The sequence below is a fragment of the Geotrypetes seraphini genome, chromosome 2, assembly GCF_902459505.1.
Source record: "Geotrypetes seraphini chromosome 2, aGeoSer1.1, whole genome shotgun sequence".
NCBI lineage: Eukaryota > Metazoa > Chordata > Amphibia > Gymnophiona > Dermophiidae > Geotrypetes > Geotrypetes seraphini.
Window position 1 is genome coordinate 466470199 of NC_047085.1, and position 14726 is coordinate 466484924.

The 14726-nt window shown below is 43.2% G+C and overlaps 1 protein-coding gene across 4 annotated transcripts in view; it reads left to right on the forward strand.

Annotated features, from left to right (window-relative positions):
* LMBR1 (limb development membrane protein 1) overlaps positions 1–13898 on the forward strand; it is a 219069-nt gene extending 205171 nt beyond the window's left edge. For 2 of the 4 annotated variants that reach the window (XM_033931610.1, XM_033931609.1), the window contains one exon: positions 3626–13898. In XM_033931610.1, coding sequence (XP_033787501.1) covers positions 3626–3711 — 86 coding nt within the window. In that variant the 3' untranslated portion in view covers positions 3712–13898. The remainder of the gene's footprint in view (positions 1–3625) is intronic. The other 2 variants (XM_033931611.1, XM_033931612.1) reach the window with 1 other exon arrangement.
* Positions 13899–14726: the final 828 nt, after the last annotated feature.

Sequence of the window (14726 nt, forward strand, 5' to 3'; positions counted from 1 at the left end):
CTTTGCCCAGCCGATCATCCAATACTCCCCAAGCCATGCATTCAAAATAGCTGCAGAAAGATTTGAAGACGCCAAGATATCGAAAACAATAGGAAACTGACATATAATGATGCCACCATTTATTCAACACTAGTTCTCAGGATACTGTACCCCAAAATTTTAAGAAGCAAGATTTATCATATATTCAAAAAGATTTAGCATATATTTCTTTTTTTTATTGTTTATTTTGAACAAAATATAGCATAATATTTTCCATAGAAAAGCATAAAATACAAACCGATAATATTATCCAGAAGACCCATATATAATGCATTAAAATGTGGAAGTAACACATCTTTAAACGTATAATTAGATATAACATTTCCACTTCCCCCCCCCCCCCAAGGAACCTGGAATTAATCTGAAAGAATTTTTTTTTTTTTTCATAAGGACAGGATAATATGCATAGCATCCTTATTTTCCCCTCTAACCATACCCCAAATCCTCCTTCTCCATTTGAAAATATTTTCCCCCAAAATCTTTAAATTGTAACTACCGGTTTGTTAAGAGGGCTGATAATCTATATTTTTCAGAGGCTACTCCTAAATAATCCCTCATATCTCTTAATGTAAGGAGCAAGGGGATTACGCCACTGCTGAGCCACAGTTAATCGGGCAGCTATAAATGCCAGATCCATAAGTTTAGATTGAGGGGATGACAATCCCTCAACCCATACTCCCAATAATGCCCTTTCAGCTTCATTTCCACAGGGATCTGAATTAAACTGCTCACATATTGAAACACCTGTTCCCAATTCTAACAGACTGGGAACTCCTGTAACCAAGAGAACAATCTCTACATGGTTAGTGGATTGTATTTATTTCTGCTATGCTTGGGCTGGGCTACTGTTGGAAGGTCGTATCTCAGCACATAAAGTCAGAGCAATGGCAGCTTCAATAGCATTTCTCCATGCCACTCCTATTGAAGACATTTGTAAAGCTGCCCACCTGGTTCTCTATCCATACTTTCACATCCCACTACTATCTGGAGACTGATTCCAGATAGGATAGTCTGTTCAGCCAAGCAGTTCTGCAAAATTTATTCTCTGTTTAGATGCCAGCTTCCCTCCATCCCTTTCAGTTTAGCTAGGGAGTCCCATTTGTGAGTATATGCTGCCTGCTTGTCCTGGGATAAATTATAGTTACCTTTAACAGATAATCTCACAACCCTCCCTCCTCCCCTAGTTGGCTTCTTAGCTTTTCTACAGAACTGATGGTTCTGCGAGCTGACATCAGGCAAGAAGGCACTTGCGCATGCACGGTACGGATGGTCTCTAGACTTCTAAAGAAGTTAGTCTCAGTACACTTTTACACTGTTCATACCAGGGCTTCGTGGATGACAGCACCCATCTGTGAGCATATCTACCTGCCTTCCTCAGATAACATCTGTTACAGGTAAAGTATCTGTGCTTTACTTTGGACTGATTTTAGAAAAATGATGTTCAAATTCAAATAAAGGGGGAAAAAATGAAATGGAGGAGTATACACCCATTTGTGTCTTAGAAAAAAATTAGAGAGAATGACTATGGCTATCAAAAAGGTTACCAAAAGTGTCACTATAGACACTTTTAACAGCCATAGTCATTCCCACTTGTTATTTTATACTGTTTGGATGGTTTTACTATTTTCTCTAAAGTAACTGAATGTTGGCAATCCTACCTTTTTTCATTAAAAGCAGTTGACTATGAATAACTGTGCTGTGTACATATAGTATAAACAGTAGCAGTTTTGGAAAGCAAAAAGTACATGTGCACTTGCCCTTCTAAAAATTACCACTTTCGTGTGCACTTAAAACTGTAGTAGTGGCAGGCAGATGTATATTTATGCTTGTTCTGGTACGGATATTAATACGGTATATGGGTATGCAGCTGCAAGGATTTACATCTATACTTTGCTTTCTGCATTTTGGAAAGTATACCCTAAACTCTGCTCAAATATGCCCAATTCCACCCCCAGAAATGCCTACTTAAAAAGGTTTAAAAGTATACACAGTTACATGTGTATCCAATACAATGTTTTGGAAAATGCTGTTTCAGGAAAACCTGGTTTTCACCCAGTTTTACTCGTAGAAAGCCTTTCAAAACTGAACCTCCTACTTTGTGTATCTTAGCAAATAGTGGGTAAGTAGGCCCAAATCTGCTTTTGATTAACCAGTAAGATTGCAAGTATTCTGAATTTAGTTACTAGTTATTTCAGAGAATTCATTTCAGGATCTTGAAGCTGTTTAATAGCGAGTACATTGCTAATTCATTTTATTCACAACTAGTGTTTAAGCCCGTTACATTAACGGGTAGACTTTAAGCACAATGGGGCGCTATGGTGTTTCTTTTTTTATCTGTCTTTCTTTCTCTCTCCCTGCCCCCCTTTCTTTCTTTCTGTCTCTTCTCTGGCCCCCTGTCTCTCTCCCTGACTGTCTCTGTCTTTCTGTCTGTCTCTTCTCCCTTCCTTTTACCTCCCATATCCCCCTGTCCAGAAGTTGCCCTTCTCCCTTCCTTTTACCTCCCCCCGTCCAATAGTACCCTTTCCCTGCTCCCCCTGTCCAGCAGTAGCCCTTCTCCCTTATTTTTACCTCCCCCCTGTCCAGTAGTACCCTTTCCCTGCTCCCCCTGTCCAGCAGTAGCCCTTCTCCCTTATTTTTACCTCCCCCCTGTCCAGTAGTACCCTTTCCCTGCTCCCCCTGTCCAGCAGTAGCCCTTCTCCCTTCCTTTTACCTCCCCCCTGTCCAGTAGTACCCTTTCCCTGCTCCCCCTGTCTAGCAGTAGCCCTTCTCCCTTCTTTTTACCTCCACCCCTGTCCAGTAGTATACTTTCCCTGCTCCCCCCTGTCCAGCAGTAGCCCTTCTCCCTTCCTTTTACCTCCCCCTGTCGGATCCTTTAGGAGTACTGGTCCCAGCGATCATCTTTGCCACTTCTGCCGAGACCACTGTCCCAGTGCAGCAGTAACCGCACCCTCTTCCCGGGTTTCTGCAGCACCTGCACCTGGGTGACTACACCCCCCTCCACTTTCTCTTCCCCTATCACCCGGATCCCCGGGCCCTCTCCTCTTCCCATTGCCGGAATGCCTGCAGCGCCCCCTTCTGTTCAGTTCTCCCCAATGGTCGCACTCTCTCCCTGTTCTCCTGCTCCAGGGTGCTCGAGTACCCCCCTCCCTCCGCACCGGACAGGGGCAGATGACGGAGAAAAGGGAGGCCGGAACACCAGCGTGAAGAGGAGGAGGGGGATAATAAGCCAAGCGCGCGACTCCATGCGGCAGACCCTCACTTGCTGCTCGCCTCTGTGGGCAGCGCTTATTTGTTGTCATTCAGCCTCGCTTCCTCCCTCCCTTCTCCGGCACAGAGTTCAACAGCGGCCCGCTACACGTCACTCGCGCGGGTCGGAGCCTGGAAATTGTCTCAAGGGAGGGCGATGGGGATACTGCTGCAAGCAGAGTTCTACTGTACTGCGCATGCGGGGGCATGGCACCACGGATCACGGACCCACCAAGTTTGAAGTGTGCATGCGCGCTAAGGGTATAATTATAGCAGATTTCATAACTTAAAAATGCTGTCTTTCATATATTAACATCTAGTTTTTGTCATCTTTGTTCAGGTTTAGATAAACTTCAGCTATCAAATACCTCTAGAGACTCAGAATCAGCTAAACCTTCCACAAATGGGCATCAGAAAGCACTGTGAGGTATACAAGCAAAATTGATTCATCAGAGATGAAAACCTCAACACAACATTCCTCATCTTCATCAAAATATTTTTGCCTTGAACTTTGTTTTTGTGCTGCATTGGACTCAAATTCATCATGCTGTTATATGCACTGCATGCTTCAAAGAGAAGCAAGAACTACTTATATGTAATTGAGCCCTTTTCACTTGATAGTTTTGGTCCACTCCACTTTACTTACCAAAGAAAGTAAAGATTTTGTATATTCTGAAGCCTGTGCCAAAACTGAACTTTCAATAAGGAGGTCTGCTGTTCTAATCCATTGATTCTCAAATGTTCCTGGACCACCGGACCTGCCTCTTGATTTTGAGATATTCAGTGAATTTGCGTGCAGGAGATTTGCTTGCATGGTCTGCTTTGTATACAAATCTGTCTTGTGCAGTTCATTATGAATATCTTGGATTGAGCCGGACTGAGCTCAGACTTCTAAACTGATTTGGCACTGGCTGTTGATCCTCCTGAAATTTGAGTTTTGAATTTTTGTAAGTAGAGTCTATTTTACTATTTTTTCAAAAAATTTTGGTTTTGTCTTAAAGGTATATTGTGCCAAACTGGTTCTTATTTTCTATAATGCATCTAGTTTTCTGTCATAGAAAAATCACAGTAAAATTCAACTTTTTAAAACATGATGCTTCCACCGGGAGCGTGCATCTTATATTTGTTTTCTTTTCAAAGAGTCTGTGCTACTGATTGTGAGACGTGAAGTATGGTCACTGTGCTACATATTACCTGCTTGTATTTCTTGGGCTTATGATTTGAAGTTCCAACTTTTTCCTTATATTAGGTCAAAATTGTCAATTTTCACAGTGATTTGGTTAGTTGTACAATCATTTGTAAGGCTCCAGTCGTATAACAGTGTATGCTTAGACCTGCAGCCTATACTAGAGGACTCATTAAGCATTTAAATTTTACTTTCTTTCTCTAAAGTAGAATGCTAAGTTGTACAACTGTGTAGTGACTGGCTGCAGGGTCTACATATATCTTCCAGCTACAGGCTAAGCATTTTCCTAATATTGTCGGTGACATCAGAGATAGCAGTCCACTCAGATAGACTCATCAGGGCAGGATACGTTGGATTCATCCCCTGTTTGCAGTGGATGGATGTCTGGCATCAGCCGTGTTCCACATGTTCTTTGACATGGGAGGGGGCAAGTTTTCTTTGGCCCTGGTTCCCTCGATCCCTTTAGGGGGTTCTGACACTCACTCCAGCCAGAGCCAGTCCAAAAAACTGAAATTGGTCCCAAATTGTTGCATAAATGCTATTTAGGCTAGTCTAACTTACTTAGATTCACAGAGAGTTTTGTTTGAGTATGATGGATTAGTTTGATATCTTAACAAAATTGCAACAAGCTATTGTAGAAAAAAAATATAGTGGAAGCATAAATACTGAAAAAACATTATATGTTTTAGTACTAAGGGGCCCTTTTACAATGATGAAGTAAAAGTTTGCAGTATGTTATTTGCACAAATTAATGCTTGATAACTGCAGATAGTCTATGGTAACCTTTGGAGGTTTGCCCAGCATCTTCCCATACAGTTAATGCAGAGACAGTATATATACTGCACGTTAACTGCAAGGCACAGTTCACGCTCATGCTCAACCTCTTTCCATGCTTTATACAACGCAGGAAATAGCACACACTAATTTCAAACATTCTTGTACAATCCCGCTCCTGGTCAAGTGGGTTATGCATCCTATGTTGCGAGACTGCTTGTAGGTAGCCTCATTTACATATTTTTTTCAGACCCTCCCCTCTTACCTCAGGACTACCCTCAGGAATCCAGTTGTTTTCCTACAAGTGAGACAGTAGGAGCTAGTCCTATCTGCTCGTGTTTAATTTTTCTTCTACTCATTATTTTTACGTTTCTTTGTGCTGAAGAGGTTCCCAGCAGGGATAACTCTGGCTATGGGAGATCGCAGACTTTATGGATAAAGTCTGTTTCCAGAGTATTGGCTGTATTGCAGCGCACCTCCTGGACAGCCTGCACTTTCAGATCAGGGCTCACCCCAGGTTTATCCACTAGTGGTTTGAGCGCAGGCTGCATGACTCCGTGAACGTGTGCCTGATATTGGAGCCGCCTGTGTTCCTCCACCAGGTTGTGTATGTGGTGTGTTCTGCGAGTGGCAGAGGGTCCTGACCAGTGAAATCGGGCCAGAGGGCCAGTCAAAAGACCAGCAGTTCAGTTTGCAAGGCTTGTTGAGGCAGAGGATCTCTCTGCCAGCTGTTTCAGCTTCTTCTACTGCAGCTCTCAGCACTGCATGGAGTATAGGGTGGACCACCTGTCACATCAATTTTGGGGAGTCTTTAAAAGTGATTTTTGGGCAGTTTGAGAGTTATCCCTAGTCCCACCTCCACCCCTAAAATCCTAAAATATCCGCTTGGGGGGAGGGGGGTTCCTGTGCTTTGCCTGGGCTATTTTCTTTTGAAAATTGCTCCTACGGCAGCCATTTTAGATTTTCTCAATTTGAATTTTAAGTTATTTTTGTCTCTACAAGCTTTGTTTTTGCAAGAAAACCACTCAGATGGACTCATCAGGGCAGAATATGTCAGATTCATCCCCTGTTTGCAGTGGATAGCTGTCTGGCTTCAGCCGTGTTCCACATGTTCTGCGACATGGGAGGGGGCGAGTTTTCTTTGACCCTGGTTCCCTCGATCCCTTTAGGGGGTCCTGCCACTCACTCCAGCCAGAGCCAGTCCAAAAAACTGAAATTGGTCCCCAGGGACAGCGTGCTTGCAGCCCAGGCAAAACACAGTCGCAATTCAGCGGCAAAAGCAAAATAAAATCCTTCATAGGCTCCAAAAGGAGTTCCCAGGATGCGACTGCTGACCCAGATGAGGGCTTTCCACTGGAATTAAACATGCTCTTACAGGCTTATCTGGCCAAGAAAAATGTGTTTCTCCTTTGGCATCCTTGCTGGCTACAGGGGATTCCCCCTTCCCAGAACACGGGTCGTAAATCCAGATTCCATGAGTTGTCCATGGAGATTTGCCAGCTAATGACATGAATAACCAAGATGACCTGACGATGCCATTGCTTAGCAGACAGCAGTACCACTGTGTGTGTGTGGGTGGGGGATATAGCAGCATTCGCAGATCTCTAAGATCTAGGAGAGATTCTGGACTTGGATGAGTATCCCATGATGCGGAGATTCTTTAAACACTCAACTTTGGTCAGTCTTATTTCTGAATCCCTCCAGGAGTTGAAATTGGAGGTTGGGCAGTCAGCAGTAGCGGAATGCTCTCTTATGAATAAGCATGAAGCCACAGTCTTCGTCCTTTCCTGATAATTTAGACATAGCAAAGATGCTAATGGATGACTGGGAGGCGCTGGAGGGTCCTTTGAGAGTTGCTAGAGCCATGTCCAAGCTTTGCCTGATGGTGGATGTGTTTAATCTGTGATGTGTTCAATCTGTGAAAGTATATTCCTTGGTAGCACAGGTCACCAAGCACATTTCTCTCCCTAGTGATGGAAGGGTTATGCTGAAAGACACATAGGACGATAGGATTGATTTTCTCCTTAAATTGCTCTGACTCTGCAGCCTCCAGGCTTAAAACAGTCATGGCCGCTTCCTTTGTGGCTAGAGCCTGTCATTCTAAGTTCTGCCATGATTCGGACACTATAGTGCTCTAAGATCTCCCCTTTTTTATTTCAGGTGTGGATTAAGTGGCGGACGCCTTGATGGTCTTTTCAAAGTGGTGAGCAAGCTCTTGGCATATTCTGTTTTGGCATGTCAGATGTTGTGGATCCGGCAATGGTCCGGTGACTCATCCTCTAAGGCGACTCTGAGTAAATTACCTTTTAGAGGGCAATTACTGTTTGATAAAGGTCTAGATGACCTCATGGCTGGTGTGCAGGACAGTAGACCCAAGTCCTTGCCAGACAGCAGGCCCTAGGTCTCTCAAGGTCCAGGGCGCTCTAGTTTTTGTCCCTCCAGATGTTCCCATCAGAACTATGCAGGCTCCTCAGGTCAGAGATCCTATCAGTCAGCCAAACAGTGGTTTGGTGATTCCCAGCATCTGCAGTCTATGAGTAACCACCCCGAGTCTACCCCTAAAAAGTAGTTCTGACACCAGGACCTTGGCTGCTCGTCCGCAGATCGGGGGTTGGCTTTCAGCCTTCTTGATAGAATGGATGGCTATCACCTCTGATCACTGGGTCCTGGATGTTCTTCAAGACAGCTACACTCGAGTTTTATTGGCCTCTGTTGGAGCTCTTTCTGATCTTCCCAGTAGGGAGGCCAGCGAAAAGTGGCCAGGGTAGAGGAGGCCACAGTCCAAAGATGGAACACGACTCGTTCTCTGGCAGATACTTGATAGTCTTCATCATGTCAAAGAGAAGCTCTGAAGACTGGCGGCCGATCCTGGACCTCAAAGCGGTCAATGTGGCCCTCAGAGTTCCCCAATTCAGGATGGAAACTGTACAGTCAGTGATTGCCTTGGTGGCTCCGGGGGAATTCTTAGCTTCCCTGGATCTGATGGAGGCCTAACTTCATATCCCCATTTTTCCAGAACACAGGAGATACCATGTTCTGCAGCGGCATTTCCAGTTTGTGGCCTTGCCCTTTAGGTTGGTGATGGTGCCCAGGACATTCACCAAGGTGATGTTGGTAGTAAAAGCCCACCTGCGCAAACTCGGGATTCAAGTTCAGCCTGAATGACTGGCTCATCAGAACCCAGTTGGAGTCTGAGGGGTGTCAAGCGGTTTGCCAGATCATTCAGCTGCTTCAGTGTCTAGACTGGGTAATCAACTTTTGAAGGAGCCACTTCATGCTGATGCAGAACTTGGAATACCTGGGGGCCCACTTCACCACAGGACAGAACATTGTGTTTCTGCCCCTCTCACACCAGGAGAAGCTTCACCAACTGATGCATGCCTTCCTGGAGACTCCAGTCCTGACAGCCTGGCAGTACCTGCAGGTTCTGGAGTCCATGACTGTGACCATAGATGTGGTTCCCTGGGTGAGGGCCCACCTGCATCCACTACAGGATGTTCTTATTTACCATTGGATCCACAGCAGGATCCGTTGCATGCCCAGCTCCCTTAGATAGCAGAGGCTCGGAACAGTCTGACCTGGTGGTTGAGTCCTCGATATCTGTCCTGGGGTCTTCGCCTCCGGATCTCCCAATGGGTGACCTTGATGACAGATACCAGCCTGTTCAGCTGGGGTGCCCTTTGCTCAGATAGCCTGGACCAGGGCAGGTGGTTCCCATTCGAGAGAAAGTGGTCGATCAATTGTCTGGAGCTTCAGGAGATTTGTGTGGCTCTCCTGCACTTCAAGCGTCATCTCCGGAATCAGATGGTGTGGGTCTTCTTGGATAATGCCATGGTGGTAGGTTATGTCAATCACTACGGAGGCACCAGGAGTGCATCTCTGCGCAAGGAAGTCCAGCTTCTCTTTCGATGGCGGAAAACCACCTCCTGGTGATTTCGGCAGCACACGTGGCAGGAGTAGACAATGTCCAGGCAGATTATCTCAGCTGTCAGACTCTGGATCCCAGGGAATGGTCTCTATCCCAGAGAGCTTTCAGCTGCATAGTGGAACAGTGGGGTCATCCAACATTCAACCTCATGGCGTTGGCATTCAATAAGAAGGTGGATCATCTCTTCAGCTGTTGTCGCAAGCCAGGAAGTGACCTGGCCACTGGAGGGTCTTCTTTATGTCTTACCTCCATGGCTCATGTTAGGCTGTCTGCTAGCTATCACAGCACACACAGGTCGGGTGATTCTCATGGTGACTGGCTGGCCGATGCAACAGTGGTATGCCAACCTAGTTCATCTGTAGTTGGATCAGGGACTCATACTTCCCTGTCATCCTCATTTTCTTACACAGGGCCTGATTGCGCTCCAGGATCGGACTGCTTAGGCTGCATGCTCAATAACCAAGCCGTAAGACCATAATTCACAGATGCTATTCTTTGGGTGTGATAGCTACTCTCTTGCACAGAAAAAAAGTCAACTGTGGCAAACTACGTGAAGGCTTGGAGGAGTTATTAATTGAGGTGTGTCCAGAAGCACAAGGATCCGAATTTGTTGTTGTTACCTCTCGTGTTCTTTCAGGATGGACTGGAAAAGGCCTGGCTGTTGGTTCTCTGAGGGTTCAGAGCGCCGGTTTCTCGTTTGGGTCCTAAGCTTCTGAGAGGCTCTTTGGCCGCTCATTTGGATGTTGTACAATTTATAAGGATACATTAAAGCTTCGGCTCCCGCTACAGCTACCCTATCCAACTTGGAATCTCAATTTAGTTTTCCAGTCTCTGGCTCATCCGCTCTATGATCTTCTGGAGCAGGCACTATTAATATATCTTAACAGTTTTCCTGGTTGCCATAATTTCAACCTGCAGGGTTTTTGAGCTCCAGGTCTTATCCTGCAGAGATACTTTCCTTAGGATTATGGATTCTAGCATGTTTCTGCGCACTGTTCTCCTCCTTTCTCATGAAAGTGGTCTCTATTTTCCACATCAACCAGGAGGTCTGACTATCTACCTTTATTCTGTCCAGTTCGCGAGAACATGACCGAGGGTTGCGGTCACTCAATGTGCGAAGGCTCTTGTGGCACTTGTCCATCTGTTTATCTTAGTGAGGCCAGCCCATAAGGGCAGGCCAGCTTTGAAAGACACCATTTTAAGATGGGTCTGTATGGCTATTTCGTCTGCCTACATCGCAGCTGGAAAGAAGCTACTATTTCTGTGAGGGCTCATTTACTAGAGGCGTTTCCTCCTCTTGGACAGAGTTGTCGGCGATCTCTTTCGAGGAGATTTGCAGGGCTGCTACATGGTCTTCCCTGCATACTTTCACCAAATTTTACAGGATCGATATGGGGGCCAAGCAGGATGCTACTTTTGGTTCCTCCATTATGGCAGGAGGCTCATGAATCCCACCCTGACTCTACGGGACTGCACTATTACATCTCACTTGTCCAGGAATAGAGCGGGATTGTACAAGAATGAAAGATTAGGTTCTTACCTTTTCTAATCTTGTTTCTTATTAATACACTCTCTATTCCTAGAACCTGCCCTGTGAGTTGCTGATTTGCCAATTGTCTGCCTTTGTAAGTACTGGAAAGCTGGACTTATGATTTCGTGACCAGCCTTTCTAAGAGTACCATCCAAATATATTAAGCATTTTGCTTTGGGGGTCTCTAGCTGGGGTGCCCCCCTTCTGTTGGTGCAGGCTGTGTCTACTTATAGTAATTTCTTTCAGGTTTATACTGTTTAATAACCTGTTTCAGTTGTTTATGATTGTTATGACTTTTCATGTTATGAGCTGATTAGATTTATTTGTTGGGTGTTGTCCCTGTAGCCCTCTCTTTTGTCTGTTCTCTACAGGTGTCACTGTCTGCTTTTACACAAACTGGATTCCTGAGGGCAGTCCTGAGGTAAGAGGGGAGGCTTCCTACAAGCAGTCTCGTGACATGGGATGCATAACCCACTTGTCCAGGAATAGAGCGTAGATTTACAAGAAAGAAGATTAACAAAGATAAAAACCTAATCATTTGATTGCATTAATCGGTAGCAACTGAGTGCTTAACGTGCTTTAGTAAAAGGCCCTTTAAATTTCACAAATAGATTGTTCTGGTTTTGTGAGGTACTATTTTTGTTAAGAGTTGTCATGTACAAACCATTTTTTAATGAGAAGTAAATCCTGTGCCAAGGCAGCTGTAGCTCTGTGTGCCATGGTAGGGATTAGAGAATGACATGGGGACAAATTTTTCCCCATCTCCATGGGAATTCATTTTCCCGTCCCATCATAAGTGTTTGAGGCTTCTGCTGTTGGGGCAGGAACAATGACAAAATTTGCAGGGAAGGGACTGGGAAATTGAATTCCTGCAGGGACGGGGAGAAATTTGTCCCCGTGTCATTCTCTAGTAGGGATTTAATGTTCTTACCTTTTTTGATTGATGATGAAACTATAATCTATCACCATGATTAATAATGAAACGCAAGTGTGGGTTTCTTCTCAGCTTAGTTGGGACCAAAGTACTTCTGAAGGCATACTTGTATTTCCCAGAAAATAGAAGCACAGTATCAGGCCACTGAGCAGCAATAAAAATGTTGATGCAAAAATCTACACATTAAGCTTTGCAGGTTATAGTTTGCTAGAAAGATATAGGTAGACAAAAACATTTTATATAAAAATATCAATATTTGTAAATAAAAGCATCACAAAAATGGTAATAATCAGGCTAGGTATGCCATAGAATATGCATACTAGCATCCCAAATCTAGTAGACTACTGAGTCATGTTTTTAGTGGACAGTTTTGGGAAGTGTCTCTTGGTGCACAAGAAACTGGATTTGAGGCCAGTATTTAAATTTGCTGATTGCTGCTGTTAGTAGTTTATCTTTTTTGTTTAGCTAGAATTTGGCAAGAATTTACTGAGTGACTTAACATTTATATACATTGGATTAAGCTTTTGATTTATGTAGCTGGCTTTAGAGAGGTTCAGTTTTTAGTTATCAATAAAGCAGGGGTATAGAAAGCAAGTCGGTGCTGCAAATTGGTAAAGTTTACATGTTATACATAATTCTGCATACATAAGACCTAAATAGTGTCATTTTTTAGGTGTGTTTTGCTAGAATGGAAAGTGCTGTTTAAGGAGGGTCCATCCATCCATATGCATGCATGGGTTTGTTTGCACATGTGCAGACAGACCATTTATATAGGGAAAGGTGAGAAGGAGAACCCCTGAACAGGAAGTAGCAGGGACCCCAATCTCAGTGACATGAAAATGGAAGAAAACTTGTGTGCAGCATCTCAGAGATGAATGGGGCAGTGGGGACTCAATTCCTGCCAGCTGAAGAAATGGCAGCAGCAGTACCTGCTCTTTCAGTAGCAGAAAACTTAGTGGGCCTATGGAAACCTATCTCACTCAATTGAAGAGCAGTCAACTCTTTAAGTGGAGCCAGCTAACACAGAGTAAGTAAGAAATAGAGGGAGAGTGAGTGGTTATAGGGGAGAGAGTATGGGATGGAAGAGTGACTGGAGGGGGCAAGGGGTAGGTGAGGGTGTGACTGGAATGGGGTTGTGAAGGAAGGTAGTAAAGAGGACAAAGATTCAGTGCAAGGGGGGCTTGAGGTGAGGTGGGAGCAGAAGGCAGATGATGATAAGAAGGAGGAACCAGAGATCATCCAAAGTGAAGAATGCAAGTGTGAAAGAGTTCACTTATACTTGCTCCATACAAACACCCCTCTCATTCAGCTGCACTCATACAACACATCAAAGCACTCCACCCCCTTACAACCCCCATCATCACTTCTGTTGAATCACACATGAACACCACCCACTCTTGCCCTTTCCCAAGCAAGTTACGATATACAAATTGCTTTATATTAGCTAATTTGAAATTCAGATTGCCTATTTGTTAGGATCAACATTTCCTATTTCTATCTTAAAGAGAGTTGATATGTTATCAAGAGCTGCGACTGGAATATGAATGCCACTATGCATCATTGTTAAATATGAGCCAAGTAGTTTAAGATATTACAAAGACAACTACAGTACTTTTTTTTAACAAAATTACAAGTTCACCACTGTACATATTAAAAGAAAAACTGGTCAGTCGAGTAAAACGCGATGTCTGATATTCAGTATTACAGGAAGCAGGTTCCATGTTTCCATCACACTGTTCTGGTTTTGACATGTGTGAGGATAAGGAAGTAGATTCTATTGTCTGTGGAAACATTTGACTTACGAAAAACATACAAAACATTATTTTCTTGATTATGCCAGTCAATTTGTTTGATAGTTCTTCCCAGTGTATTTGAGCTTTAGTGTAGATACCAGCTTTGAGACTGTGAGTTTTGGATAGAAAATATTTGTCTGATTTTATTGATCTGTTAAGCGTTGCATTCACAAAACTTGATGATGTTAATTTGTTGAATGAAATACATTTTTTTTTTTCCTGTTATGAAGATGAAGCTTTAGCAGTAGAAAAATATTTGTTTGGCAAGTTGTTTTCTAATAGCGACTACTTACAATAATTTACCTGGTCTTAATACATAAATCTAATCCTTTATGTTTGGATATACCAGCAATGGATAGGTGCATTTATAAATGTGTTACTGTCTATCTCTGTATTATATTTCTAAATGTGTTTTCAGTATGAATGTGAACAGTCATCAGCTAATAAAGTTACTGTGTAATATCCTGTTGTACTGTATTCTTGGTTCATATTAAGTTAATTTTAAGCATATATTCCAATTAACATAAATGTGACAAAACATTGTTAGTAATTAAGGGATTTCTTTAGTAAGGTGTACTAACGAATTAATGTAGGTTAAGTGGAATTTGTTGCAGGAAAATGTGGTGAAATAGCTTATCAGGGTTTAAAAAAGGTTTGGATAATTTCCTAAAAGAGAAGTTCACAGGCCATTATTGAGGTGGCTTGGGGAAATCCACTGCTTATTCCTAGGATAAGCAGCATAAAATCTGTTATACTACTTGGAATGTAGTTTGGTACTTGGGACCTGGGTTGTCCACTGTTGGAAACAGATTCTGGGCTTGATGGACCTTTGGTCTGTCCCAGTATGGCAATTCTTATGTTCTTAATTTTTTAGTCAAACGTTTCTTAATTCTGGTTCAATGAATTTGGTGATATATGTTAAAATAAATTGCATCATTAGCAAGGCAATGTGTTTTTAAGGTTTGCACAAACAAAACTTACAGTTGAACAGGGCATGAGGTTACTTGGTGTGTCAATCTTTTCTACAGGAGTGTATGGTTAATGATGGGGCAAATAAGCTTTTTTTCAAAATTTTACAATTTTGTTTAGTTGTTAAGGTTTATCAGACTTAACCCTAAAATCCAGAGGTCTATAGATAATGGATTCCTAATGTGTTGATTCATGATAAAGGTGTGTGTATTTACTCTTGATATCACCAGCTTAAGTTATTGGGAGACTGATGCATCAAGGTGTGTTATTTCTGATTATATTTTCTGGCTATTTAAGTGAGACTGAAAATCTCCTTTATGTTTCAA